Source organism: Rhinatrema bivittatum, chromosome 3 (assembly GCF_901001135.1).
Source record: "Rhinatrema bivittatum chromosome 3, aRhiBiv1.1, whole genome shotgun sequence".
Taxonomy (NCBI): Eukaryota; Metazoa; Chordata; class Amphibia; order Gymnophiona; family Rhinatrematidae; genus Rhinatrema; species Rhinatrema bivittatum.
This window is the reverse complement of record NC_042617.1, coordinates 282,988,335-283,003,035: the sequence shown is the minus strand read 5'-3', so window position 1 is coordinate 283,003,035 and position 14,701 is coordinate 282,988,335. Positions and strand designations below refer to the sequence as shown.

At 43.8% G+C, this 14,701-nt stretch overlaps 1 protein-coding gene across 5 annotated transcripts in view; it reads left to right on the top strand.

Moving 5' to 3' along the window:
• The window catches only part of NEMP1 (nuclear envelope integral membrane protein 1), a 140,032-nt gene that overhangs the window by 64,816 nt on the left and 60,515 nt on the right, over positions 1 to 14,701 (top strand). For all 5 annotated transcript variants that reach the window (XM_029594873.1, XM_029594870.1, XM_029594875.1 and 2 more), the window contains exon 5: positions 5,282 to 5,375. In XM_029594873.1, coding sequence (XP_029450733.1) covers positions 5,282 to 5,375 — 94 coding nt within the window. The remainder of the gene's footprint in view (positions 1 to 5,281; positions 5,376 to 14,701) is intronic.

Here is a 14,701-nt window from a genome sequence, read left to right as displayed (position 1 = left end):
GTTACTTATAAGCTGAGGTTACCTCCAGCTCTTTGCATTCATGATGTTTCATATATCCCTCCTTAAACCAGCAGTCTTATCTTGGCCTTCTAGAAAACCTAAACAACTATAACCCATGATGGTGGAGGAGGACACACAATATGAAGTAGCTGGAATTTTGGATTCTAGACGAAGGGGACAGACACTTCAATTTTTAATCTCTTGGAAGAATTATGGTCTGGAAGAGAAATTGTGGGAACCAGGCAGTAACATCCAAGCCCCCCAGTTAATCCGCAAATTTCATTTACGTTTCCCTGTCAAACCTGGACCTAAGAGGCAGAGGAGAGGACCTTGCGGGGGGAGGTACTGTCACTGCCGCGACTTGTACCTACCTTCCCTCGTCTGCCCCCTGACGCAGCACGAATAATCAGCATCAAAACCTTCAGAAAAGGCTTAAAAACTTGGCTATTCAAGCTAGCCTACCAGATAGAGAAGGAGAAATAGTGAGGCAGGCGAAGTACGAGGTATGAACAAATAAAGTGTGTAGCTATATTTCGATCTGTTTTTACTCTACCTTCTCGTTCTTCACAAGATGAGAAGTTGACACTTTTATAAAGTTAGATTTGTTTTTAAACTGATAGTTCCTGGACAGTATTGTATCACAACCCAATTATATCATTTAGAAAACTATGTACCGAATCATTACGGCACGCATGTAAATTAATGTATCTCAGCATCCTTATTTTATGTGCCCTATTGTAAACCGTTGTGACGGATCCTTCTTAACGACTGTATAGAAAAGATTTAAATAAATAAATAAATCATGGCCGCGTGATGCTGCACGACTTGCGAGGCAGCCTGGCTCCTCCCCTCCCTGTACTTTGACGTGCCTTTTGACAGCCCCCGCGTTAGCGTGGGAAATTGTCTATTTTAACCCAGCATTCCAGCACAAGCCTTGCCTCAGCTACAGGTTTGCTTGTGCTGGCGCTGCTCTTCTGCTGCCTGCCTCTGACCTGGACTGGATTTGGATTCTGCTTGTCTGCTGCCTGCCTCTGACTGGGATTCTGTTGAGAGGTCTCCTCTGATCCAGACTTAGTTTGGATCTGGATCCTGCTGTCCTCCACTGGCCTCTGACCTCTATCTGGGCTCAGGTAAGGCTGTTTTCAGTATCATTGGGTCCACAAAACGTAATTGGTACTGGAGTCATAGTCATCACACTGTTCCTATTAACCCCACTGGGAGTTAGTGTGACAGTGGAGCCCAGTATGTGCGGTCAGGTACGGCAAGGCAACTGCTTCAAGCATTTCGAGCAATAGGTAGCGTTTTCCTGTCTGTGTAGTACTCAATCATGCCAGGTTCTGTCATTGTTGCATCAAGGTTTCCGCCTCCTCATCAGTTCTGCACCTCAAGGTACTGGGTGCATTGGTGAGGAAGGCGTTATCACACGCTCTGATTGCTTTTTGGCAGTATGCAGTCAATGACTCTTAACAGGTCCTGCTAGGTCCCTGCTGAGCCATGGGATTCTACCATGGCTGCCATCTGTAGGATGGGATACCACTGTATGAATACTAGTTGGCATGCTTTTAAAGTGGAGGGCTCTATTCTTTCAATTGCCCTCTAATGTGTGTGTGTGTGTGTGTGTTTTTCCCTCGTGGCGAGCACAACAGGTTGTACACCGCAGCCACAGGACTGACTTAGGGACTGCGTTCTGGTCCAACCCTTAGGGGAATTGTCATAAGGAGGGTAGTGTCGGGAGTTTTCTCCTTTCTCGAGGAATGTCTTTTGATCCCTCTCAGTTTTTTGCTGGGGTCTCTCCATTGATTACCACGTTGGCCTATCCTATCTGAGGGTAGCTGCCAGTGGCAGATTGATCACTTGTGAACTTCAGCGATCAGTGATTGTAACTAAGCTCTCAACTCGCCAAAAGGCATAGCAAGTTTGTTTCGCAAGGGAGCCATTCCAGTGAAGATTAAGGGTTTCTCCCATCCAGGAGTCACCTTTGATACCTGCTAAGCTCAATGGGCATGTTTGGATAAGGACCACATTCTTGCCTCAGGAACCCTATCTCAGTGAGGATGTAGTCCATCAGTTGGCAAGTATGCCTTTCGACCTATCGGCGTATCCATGGCTGAGGGAGTTAGGGGATGAGGGACCCACAACAGAGGTGCTGTTCTTTAGTTGCAGTGGCTTGCAAGCTATACTTCCCCATTTTAGGGATAACCCTGTCTGCGGACAGGGGAGTCCTGGTTCTTGTACCAATTGTTCCATTTACTGGACTGCATGTTTCCTGGGGGGGGGGGGGGACACGTATATGTAATCGTGGCTGAAGTATTAATACCTAAGCCAGATTTGTGGCAATCTGTTTTAGGATCACACTGACCCTGCTCTGGTACCCTTAAGGTTTCCAGGCCGGTGAAGAAATCCTGTTTGACAGCGATATGCATTTGCGGCACCCTGGCTTATTGTCTTTGTGGAGTGTTTCTGGATTTCTTCCTTGGGGAATTTGCTGTTTCAGGTGTTGCATGCAGGCTGAGGGCTCTTTCAGTGGGTAGCTCCCTACTGGAATCACAGTAAGTTATTTTCTTGGGATTGAGATATACAATCTAGGGACTTGTTCTTACCCCTGCAGTCTGCCTCCTTGTGTTCTTTGCTCCTTCCAACTTCCAGATGGAATGTCGAGGGGAGGAAAAGCTAGGGCATTCGTGGTATATCTTAGTCTATACCTGCAGAGAAGGATGCACCATTTTTTGCTATAATTTCACCAGGTTCTGGCCAGTACTGCCTTTAGCTTTTCTTCACTAAGTTGTTCAAAGTGCTTTCCTGCTCACCTGAGCTATCCTGTAGACAGGATGGATAGCTCTGCCCTTGACAGGGTGCAGTGGGGGGTGAGCTTCAGATCTAATTTATCTCCCCACTCAGGGGTGTGGGCTAGCAAGCCCATTCAGGGAATGCCTTTCATCCCCTGAAACACTTGATGCTGTCCTGCTGGTCAGCTATGTCTAGTGCTTTGGTTCTAAACATGAGCATGCTTCTGCAGCTGCATTCTGTTCTTCAGATGCTAGTGGACCGCAGTTTTTCTGGGGAGCTCTCTGGCCCCAGTTGGTTTTTCAGTTGTCTTGTAACAACAAAGAAATCTGTGGTCTTCGTCCAAGAGTCCTTGTCTTATTTGCATCTCTAGACTTTATTTCCTATATCCAGGAGGTTCTAGACCTACTATTATTGTCGGGGTTTCCTAATCCGAAACCCTGCTTGTAATGTTTTTTCTGTGTTTTGGAGTATGTTAATTGCTGGCACTCGCATCACTCCACTGCTTTAGGCGCCCCTGCTACGCATGGGGGTTTTGGCTCAGTCATTTCTATTTTTTTTTCTCCTTGTAGATCCCAAAGAACCCAACTCTTTTTTTTTTTTTCCTGCCTAGATCCCTTTGTGGGTTGGCTGCCTCACAGGCAGAAGGGAGAGAGGTGGTGCTTTCAGTACGCTGCAGTTTCCCGCTTTGTCCTGTTCAGGCAATTCCCAAGCTATATGCTGCCTATGTGTGAGGACTGCCATCCTGCTTGTCCTCGGAGAAATCAGAGTTGCTTACTTGAAACAGGTGTTTGCCGAGGACAGCAGGATTAGTCCTCATGACTTACCTGCCTCCCCTGGGAGTTGGTTTCTCCATGTATCTGCTATATTATGGACTGAGGGACTCTTCTTAGGGGGCAGGGTGATGACTACAGCTGCACAGGCTCAGTAGGGCATGTTTGAAAGTTCTAGAATCTTTGAGATCTAAGTTCCTGACCAGGCCTCCATCCAGTGATGTCACCCATGTGTGAGGACTTAACATCCTGCTGTCCTCGGAGAACATCTATTACAGGTAAGCAACTGAAATATACCTAACATCCAAATTTGCCAAAATCTTACACAGAGGTGATAATAAAAAGTAAAGCTGAAAAAGCAGAGCCCTGAGGTAATCCTCATTTCCAAAGGAAAATAAGTAGAAGATGAAGAACCTAAAGTAACCTGCTGTTCATGGTTCATTAAGTAAGAGGAAAACTATTATACTGGTTCAGGTGATGGCAAGATAAATTCAGCAGTTCTTTTGGTACTCTGCTGGCTGGTGCTTTCCAAAGCAAAGACCCAATCAGCACAAAGGAGTTGTGTGGAAAGGCACAGCTATAAGGATGGTTATAAAAGAATTGCAAAGCTTTCCTCTGAGCACAGTCAAGATTAAGAAGTGAAAGGTGTATGGCATGTGAGACCCTACCTAATTCAGGCCGTCTTCCAAACTGAATGACCACAGTCTAATCAGGGAGGCAAATGAGAAGTCAATGGCAATTATGTGGTTAGCACTGGTCAAAGTGTGCTTGTGTAACAATATTCCAGGCACTCCACAAATTTGGCTTGGGTGGCAAGAAGGAAGCTATTACTCAAAGCCCAATTTGAATTACATTTGAAGTATGCAGAGGAACATTCAGTGCATACTGCAGCCATGTGGCATAATTGTATGATCTGGCAAAACTAAAATAACTGTTTGGCCTGATTGCAAAGCATTGTTTGGCGCAAAACCAACATAGCATGTTGCCCACAGATCATCATCCTTATTGTGGTGGCAGCAGCATTTTATGGAGAAATTTTTCATTGGCAGGAAGAGGGGCCCTTGACTGGAAAGAAGGGGCAGTAAGTGGAGAAACCTGTGCCCTCTGCAAGAAAGCTGAAACTGGAACAGAAGTTCACCTTTCGGCATGGCAGTGCCCTGAAGCACACAGCCAATGCTGCACTGGAATGACTGAGTAAAAAGGGAAATGTCTTGGAACGGCCCAATCGAGCCCCTGCCTCAATTCAATCAAAAATGTGTGACGGGACTTAATTGTCAGTCAGTGCTCTTCATGAAACTTGACAGAGCTTGAACAGTTTTGTAAAGAAGAATGGTCTGACATTGAAAAATGTAAGTGTGCGAAGTTGGTGGATACCTATCCCAACAGACTTACAGCTGTAATTCTTGTCAAAGATGTTTCCACCAAATATTGACTCTGAGGTGGAGACACCTCCAATTGTTGGATTTCAGTTTTGCTTTTGGATACGTGTATGCTTTGTCACCAGTAAAACATTTTTGGCTGTGAAAAGTGAAGAATGGTATGTGGATGAGTGGGGGGTGGAAAACTCCCCTTTACATGTAAGTCTGATGCATTGGCATAATAAAATGACAAATGTTCAAGCTTTTTTTGCAATGTGTAGCTTTTTTGATAGCCACTGTAGTTGTAAATAGTAACTTCTGGCTCTGTTGCCTGAAGAACTGATTGTTTTCTCTCCATCTTTGCAGGAGTCAGATTTTCTACTATTCTACAGGAATGAGTGTTGGAATTCTTGCTTCCTCACTTATCCTCCTTTTCATGCTCAGCAAAATAATGCCCAGGGTAAGTGCCATCAGTTCACTGTGCAAATATTTCCCACGTGCCGTGGTGACATGCTACGTGTTGCTGAGTTTATGGCTGTCTGGTGTCATTTTTAACAAAAGCCGTGTGAATAGAATTTGCTGGAACCAGGCTGTATGAACATAACTGGTTCTTTTTCCACTGCCAATTGTGTGCCATGTCTTTTTAAGCTTGGATAATTCCAGTTACATTGGGGGCCCAAAGGTATCACAGCAAAATGCAAATTCCTCATCCAATCAGACCAGATAAACAGGTTATCAAGCAGCAGATGGAGACAGAATACATAATTTGAATGCTTATACAGCATTGCTCTCTGCTTCAACGGCAAGGGGAAATATGGAAAACAGGATTTACATTGACAACATCCAACAAGGCATTGATCTGTGCAGTCTGGGTAAACAAGCATCGGGGTAACTTGCTTGATGCAGCAGTTACTACCTTTAACCATTAAGCCTTATGCTCACCTTTTGATGCAACTCCAACATTACTCTCTGCATCAATGACGGGATGGCAGGAAATTTGAATCAGTTACCAACAAGGGCCCTGAACTTGGTGGTTGATGAAACAGATAAGTATTTGGAAAATAAGTGTGGGAGGTTGCTGGGCAGACTGGAAGGGTCGATAGGTATTTTTCTGCTGTCGTTTCTATGTAGTATATATATATCTGTGCTGACCTCAGCCTGCCAGTATTCTGTCTCCAGCAGGTGGCTCCTGAGGTGAAAGACTTGCTCTCTCTCCCTCAGCTGATTAAAGAGGCAGTTCCTTGAGGTGAAAGCTTAGTGCTCCCTCAGTTGAGCACTATCTTGCCTTGGGAGGCTTCCAGAAATTTTTCATTCTGGCCAGGTTTGAGCTAAGGTTTCTGATTTATTTATTTATATTCCATTTTTCACACTTTTTCAGTGCTTCAAAGTGGATTACATTCAGGTACTGTAGGTATTTCCCTATCCCCAGAGGGCTTACAATCTAATTTTGTACCTGAGGCAATGGAGGGCAAAGTGACTTGCCCAAGGTCACAAGGAACAACAGCAGGATTCGAACCCTGGTCTCCTGGTTCATAGCCCACTGCTCTAACCATTAGGCTATTCCTCCACTCATCTGATCCTTCCTTCCAAAGGGGACCTCTATTCCTGATTCGGTCCGAGTGACCATTTCGAACTACGAGGTAGGTGGGGTGCAGGAGCTCTCCTCTGCTTTCTGCCTGTAAACTAGGTGTCTGGGGAGTCTGCAGGAGATTTCTTTGCAGCCCATAAAGGTTTGCTTTCAGCCTCTTCTTCAGAGAAGCTTTCTCCTTGGTTTGTCCTAATGATTTTGTTTTGTTTGTTTGTTTGGTTTTTTTTTTAAATGAATGCGGCAGATCTTTTCCATGGACAGTTTGGCACCTGGTTTTTTCTGGGTCTTCCAACTCCTTTGGGGAAGAAAAGGACTGGGAAAGTTGAGAAAAGGATGGTAGGGAGAAATTCTTTTTCAGATTCAGAGGACTTCCTTTGGAGGCCTGAGACCCAGCTAATGGGAGGAATTGGGGGAAGGGAACTTTTTTTTTTTTTTTTCTTCCCCTGAAGGTGAAGTTCCCTGTACAGACTCAGATCAGTCCAGACTCCTGGTTTTGCCTCCCTTCCAGCAGGTGGAGACAGTTTCGCTGACACTGCCACATAACCTGGTGTGCCACCTGCAGTCCCTCAGTATTTCTCTGTCTCCAGCAAATGGAAGGTGGTGCAAAACCTGCAGTAAAAAAAAAAAGGCCTCCAGGGCTGGCTGCTTAAGCAAAGAGCTCCTGCCCCGACTTTCTAATTCAGTCATCCCGACGCTGTGACAGTCCATCCGTGCTGCAAAATCCCAGGCAGTGCGCAGCAATCGTTTGGCACTGCTGAAAAAGAAAACAGATTTAAAAAGACTTTCCTTTGCGAGCCAGGATGCTCAGCAGGCTCTGTGCAGCGGCAAGGAGGAAAACATGGCCGTCGCAGATCACGCGATGGCGGAGGTAGAGAGCGAGACCTGCACAGGAACGGAGGTAGAGGGGATTCCCTTGTGTGCAGAGTTCCGATGCTGGTTCTCAGAACTTCGCCAAGAAATGGCAAAAATAAAACAGGACTTTGGGACTGTTTGCAGAGCTGCGGGGAGAAGTGCATGGGAAACGGGTTGCTGACGTGGAAGCCCAAATCGAGGAGCAGGCGTTGAGTCAGTAACCTGTAAAGAGGAACTTGCAGGCTTAAATAGTTCTGTGCTTGAGATGGAGGAATGCTTAGAAGACCTAGAAAATAGGTCCCAGAGCTACCTGTCTATAGAGACTGTTTTCAAGTGATCTCTAGCACATGTACACAGTTACTGGACACTGAAGAGGTTTCAGCTTCCTTGCCGGTCATCAAATTAGAGCGGGCACACAGCGCTCTCGGCCAGCCTAGAGGGAATTTGCCTCGGGATAGAATAGTATGTTTTCATGATTTCTCAGTCAAGGAGAAGGTGGCTGTGAAGACAAGAAAGAAAGGCCATATTACTTGGAACAATCACCAGATTGATATTTTTCAAGACTTTCCCTGATCACTTTTTGGAAGAGGCATGCTTTCTGGGACATTCTTTCAGTGCTGAAGCATGAAGATATAAAGTACAGGTGGACCTTCCCATTTGGATTGTAGTTTACCGTTAAAGGACAAAACGAAAGTGAAATCAGAGGCGGCAGATTTTCTACACTGTTGAAATCTCTGTACTTCAAGGATGCCATATCGCGACCAGTGGAACCAGTATAGAAAAGTGACCACCCCAAGTGGCAGAGGGTCCAGGGGTCCAGCAAGTGTCTTCAGAGGCTGCCTGAATCACACTCGTCACATAGAATGGTGAGTGTTGGATGAACCTATTTGTTGTGGACTTTCTCATTGTCATGGTTTACTTTCCCTCCTTTGGGGGATTTGAGCTCCTATATAGGCTCAGTTGAGATGGGAATCTTCATTTTTCAGTTGTAATTTTCATTGCATGAGTACAGAGTTCTCTCTTCTGAGGTAACTCTTAGTGGTTTTCAAGTAGGGTTTTTTTTATGTTGGTGTGGAGTCGGGGGAGGGGCTTGCGCCATGTCTGGCGGTATCCTCCTCAAAGGGGGTTTATACACCTTGTGGGGTGGAGGTGTAGTTCAAATGAGGGAAGGAAGGGAGGTGGTGGGATTCCAATTGGGATTGGGTTCACATGGTATTAGTGAGTTGTGCCTGTTTGGTTTCCTCAATCAGGAGTTCTTAAATTTGGAGTTGCGATGGAGAAGGTACAGAGAATGTAACCAAAATGATAAAGTGGTTGGGACAGCTCCCCTATGAGGAAAGGCTGAAGAGGTTAGGGCTGTTCAGCTTGAAGAGACAGCTGAGGGGGAGGATATGATAGAAGTCTTTAAGATCATGAGAGGTCTTGAATGATTAGATGTGAATCTGCTATTTAAACTTTCGGATAATAGAAGGACTAGGGGGCATTCCATGAAGTTAGCAAGTAGCACATTTAAGACTAATTTGAGAAAATTCTTTTTCACTCAACGCACAATAAAGCTTTGGAATTTGTTGCCAGAGGATGTGATTAGTGCAGTTAGTACAGCTGGGTTCAAAAAAGGTTTGGATAAGTTCTTGCAGGAGAAGTCCATTAACTGCTATTAATCAAGTTTACTTAGGGAATAGCCACTGCTATTAATTGCATCAGTAGCATGGGATCTTCTTGGTGTTTGGGTAATTGCCAGGTTCTTGTGGCCTGGTTTGGCCTCTGTTGGAAACAGGATGCTGGGCTTGATGGACCCTTGGTCTGACCCAGCATGGCAATTTCTTATGTTCTTAACCTCAATTTAAATCCCTCTATGACCATAATTCTAGGTGACTAACCTCCACCTTCTGACCCTCCTCATTCTCATCCCCTAACCAAATCTTGTTTGACACCCTACTCTCCTGTGGCTGGAAACGATTCTCCTCTCCCACTCACAAGAATTGCCTAGATATGGTATTTAACCCCTCTGGTTTCAATATAAATGAAACAAATGTCTCCATAACTGAAATTCCTTGGAGTGATCATTTCCTCGACTCTTCCTCACTCAGATCCAAATATCTTGAGAAAATCTCCTATAGAAATAATACCATTGCCATGAAATGAAGGCATTTAGATCCTGAGACCCTTGCATTCAAACTCTTACCTATTTTGGACAATAACTCCTGTAACTCACCTAAAGAATTTTTAGTATTCTGGAACACTTCCCTAACATCAACCCTTGATAAACTCGTCCCGTTGAAACAGTTCTAACTCAGCCCTGTGGTTCAATACCACGGTCCAAGCCAAAAAATGTGAGCTGAAGAAATGCAAGAGGAAATGGTGAAAAAATCCTACCCAAACAAAATACGCCATGATTGTAAACTTGCATCATAGCAAGAGACCATCAATTATGCTAAGAAAACATATCTACACAAAATTGGCTTCTATACTAAACAACCCTAGAGAATTATATTCCTCTGTCAAAGTCATTAACCCTAGCTCAGTTCATTCTACTTTACCACCCTCACTGCCTGGTTTGAACATCGGAGGCATTCACATGTTGCGCACCAACATCACAGTAATTCCCAGCGGACAGCAGCGTCCCCAGAACCACTGGTGCTCTGGGTAAGGCATGGTGGAGGGTGGCAGTCAATGGCGTTGCCCCCTCCAGTACCTGATAATGCTGCGAGAAGCAGGCCCTCGAACTGCCTCGGGAAAGGCTCACCAATTCCCTCGGGGAACAACAGGAACGAAGTTCTATATGTATCTCTCTGAAAATAAAAACTCAAATTTCTATAGAGTGAAAATGACTCTTATTCAGATTATTTGTATGGCTGTTGTCTAGAAAAGACAGACTGTTTATATATACATGTACCTCACAGTCTCACTTTTGGCATTATGATAGTGTTGAATTAAGGTTATTTTGAAGGGCTTACAATCTTAGATCACTTTGTGTCTATGGTAAAAATGCTAGGTAAATAGGGCCCTAAGCTTGTATCTGATAATACCTTGCCTGTATGGTTTGAATAATATAGTAATTTATTTTCATTTATGTATAATGATTCTGGTTAATCACACTGGTTAAAATAAAAAAGGAACCAGGGAGATCATGTGGTGTAGTGAGCCCAGATGGCCGCTTGAATTCAGGCTCCGGGTGCAGCCCCTAAAACAGTGTCTCATCGCAGTGCAATTTATTTCTTTTTTTGGCTTAGACTTACCAAACAGCTGCTGCATGGTTTATGGACAGATTTATTACCAGAATTCCCAAGGTAATGTCCACCAGATTCACAAAAAGAGAAAAGGAGAAACTGCACCTGTCTGACTCCAAAATGGCCGCTGCGAAAGAGAATGCCTTCCCAATCTCTGTAAAAGATGCTAATATCACAGCACTTACAGAAGCGGTTCTGGTGGCACTGGGTAGCAGACTTGATGCTCAGATTGCGGGGGTGCTGAATACAATTGCTGATTTTGGCTCCAGATTGGATGTGATGGGAGAGGGAGTGGTAGAGGATAACTCTATGGCAGCAGCAGTGAAAATCTAGAGTCTGGAGAAACTGCTCTGAGCAGTTTGAAAAGATTGAGAATTTGGAAAACTGCTCTCACAGGAATAACTTGAGCAGTAGGAATTCCTGAGTCGGTGGAGGAAAGGCAACTGAAATCACTGCTTGAAACAGGCCTCGCCAAGGAATTGGGCCTTCTGCCGGAACATGGGCCTATCATAGAAGGTGCACAGGTATAGCAGCAGGTAGAACCCGGCTGAGTGGTGATAATTAAACTGCTAAACTTTGTGCATAAAGAGGAGATTATGCAATTATATCATAAGCAAAAGGAGCTCAGACTATGTTCAGCGCATTCTGCTGTTTCAGGAGTTTTCTACTGGAGTCTCATGTAAGAGGAAGTCATTTATTTTATTTATAGGTTTTTTTATACCGATATTAGTGGGTACATCATATCGGTTTACATCAAACTGAAGGTAAAAATTACATATTACAGGGAAGAGGGATGGAATTGCAGAGAATAAAAACTAGAGTAAATAACTAAAGAGGAGTGAGAAAAGAAACTGCAGAGGAATAACATGTTAACATAACGTGACTATTAGTAATTAGAAGCAATCTGTGGCAATGGGTTTAAAGAGGTTAGGATTTTTCAGCTTGGAGAAGAGACTGCTGAGGGGGGATATGATAGAGAGGTTTAAAATCATGAGAGGTCTAGAACGGGTAGATGTGAATCGGTTATTTACTCTTTCGGATAGTAGAAAGACTAGGGGGCACTCCATGAAGTTAGCATGGGGCACATTTAAAACTAATCGGAGAAAGTTCTTTTTTACTCAACGCACAATTAAACTCTGGAATTTGTTGCCAGAGGATGTGGTTAGTGCAGTTAGTATAGCTGTGTATAAAAAAGGATTGGATAAGTTCTTGGAGGAGAAGTCCATTACCTGCTATTAAGTTCACTTAGAGAATAGCCACTGCCATTAGCAATGGTTACATGGAATAGACTTAGTTTTTGGGTACTTGCCAGGTTCTTATGGCCTGGATTGGTCACTGTTGGAAACAGGATGCTGGGTTTAATAGACCCTTGGTCTGACCCATTATGGGCATTTTCTTACGTTCTTATGTGTAAGGTCCTAATCTGGGTATGCCTGTTTGAAGAGCCAGGTCTCTTAACTTTTTCTTGCATTTGATGGGGCAAGGCTCGAAGCTGAGATTCGTAGGTAGTGTTCCAGCAGGTGGGGCCTGCAATGGACAGGGCTCGATCCCTTGTGGAGGAGAGGTGTGCATTCTTGAGGGAAGGGATGTGGAGCGTGCCATTACGGGTTGCTCTAGTGGGGCGGCTGGATTGTATGAAATGGAAGGGCTCGTCGAGCCAGCTAGAGTTGTGTAGGTAGATGGATTTGTGAATAATGGTAAGGGTTTTGTAGAGGATGCGTGAAGGGATAGGGAGCCAATGGAGGTCTTTTGAGGATGGGGGTGATATGGTCTGATTTACGGGTATTTATGATGGTCTAGCAACAGCATTCTGCAGCATTTGGAGCGGTTTTATGGTGGAGTAGGGGAGGCCTAGAAAAAGGGAGTTGCAGTAGTCTAGTTTGCATAAGAGGGTCACATGAATAATGGTACGGAGGTCGTGTGTATGGAGAAGGGGTTTGTTTTTTCATAACGTTGAGCTTATAGAAGACTTCCTTTAGGACATTGTTCATGTGTTTTTTCATGTTTAGATGCTGGTGAATCATAAGAACATAAGAAAATGCCATACTGGGTCAGACCAAGGGTCCATCAAGCCCAGCATCCAGTTTCCAACAGTGGCCAGTCCAGGCCATAAGAACCTGGCAAGTACCCAAAAACTAAGTCTATTCCATGTAACCATTGCTAATGGCAGTGGCTATTCTCTAAGTGAACTTAATAGCAGGTAATGGACTTCTCCTCCAAGAACTTATCCAATCCTTTTTTAAACACAGCTATACTAACTGCACGAACCACATTCTCTGGCAACAAATTCCAGAGTTTAATTGTGCGTTGAGTAAAAAAGAACTTTCTCCGATTAGTTTTAAATGTGCCCCATGCTAACTTCATGGAGTGTCCCCTAGTCTTTCTACTATCAGAAAGAGTAAATAACCGATTCACATCTACCCGTTCTAGACCTCTCATGATTTTAAACACCTCTATCATATCCCCCCTCAGTCGTCTCTTCTCCAAGCTGAAAAGTCCTAACCTCTTTAGTCTTTCCTCATAGGGGAGTTGTTCCATTCCCCTTATCATTTTGGTAGCCCTTCTCTGTACCTTCTCCATCGCAATTATATCTTTTTTGAGATGCGGTGACCAGAATTGTACACAGTATTCAAGGTGCGGTCTCACCATGGAGCGATACAGAGGCATTATGACATTTTCCGTTTTATTCATCATTCCTTTTCTAATAATTCCCAACATTCTGTTTGCTTTTTTGACTGCCGCAGCACACTGAACCGACGATTTCAATGTGTTATCCACTATGACACCTAGATCTCTTTCTTGGGTTGTAGCACCTAATATGGAACCCAACATCGTGTAATTATAGCATGGGTTATTTTTCCCTATATGCATCACCTTGCACTTATCCACATTAAACTTCATCTGCCATTTGGATGCCCAATTTTCCAGTCTCACAAGGTCTTCCTGCAATTTATCACAATCTGCTTGTGATTTAACTACTCTGAACAATTTTGTGTCATCTGCAAATTTGATTATCTCACTCGTCGTATTTCTTTCCAGATCATTTATAAATATATTGAACAGTAAGGGTCCCAATACAGATCCCTGAGGCACTCCACTGTCCACTCCCTTCCACTGAGAAAATTGTCCATTTAATCCTACTCTCTGTTTCCTGTCTTTTAGCCAGTTTGCAATCCACGAAAGGACATTGCCACCTATCCCATGACTTTTTACTTTTCCTAGAAGCCTATCATGAGGAACTTTGTCAAACGCCTTCTGAAAATCCAAGTATACTATATCTACCGGTTCACCTTTATCCACATGTTTATTAACTCCTTCAAAAAAGTGAAGCAGATTTGTGAGGCAAGACTTGCCCTGGGTAAAGCCATGCTGACTTTGTTCCATTAAACCATGTCTTTCTATATGTTCTGTGATTTTGATGTTTAGAACACTTTCCACTATTTTTCCTGGCACTGAAGTCAGGCTAACCGGTCTGTAGTTTCCCGGATCGCCCCTGGAGCCCTTTTTAAATATTGGGGTTACATTTGCTATTCTCCAGTCTTCAGGTACAATGGATGATTTTAATGATAAGTTACAAATTTTTACTAATAGGTCTGAAATTTCATTTTTTAGTTCCTTCAGAACTCTGGGGTGTATACCATCCGGTCCAGGTGATTTACTACTCTTCAGTTTGTCAATCAGGCCTACCACATCTTCTAGGTTCACCGTGATTTGATTCAGTCCATCTGAATCATTACCCATGAAAACCTTCTCCATTACGGGTACCTCCCCAACATCCTCTTCAGTAAACACCGAAGCAAAGAAATCATTTAATCTTTCCGCGATGGCCTTATCTTCTCTAAGTGCCCCTTTAACCCCTCGATCATCTAACGGTCCAACTGACTCCCTCACAGGCTTTCTGCTTCGGATATATTTAAAAAAGTTTTTACTGTGAGTTTTTGCCTCTACAGCCAACTTCTTTTCAAATACTCTCTTAGCCTGTCTTATCAATGTCTTACATTTAACTTGCCAATGTTTATGCTTATCCTATTTTCTTCTTTTGGATCCTTCTTCCAATTTTTGAATGAAGATCTTTTGGCTAAAATAGCTTCTTTCACCTCCCCTTTTAACCATGCC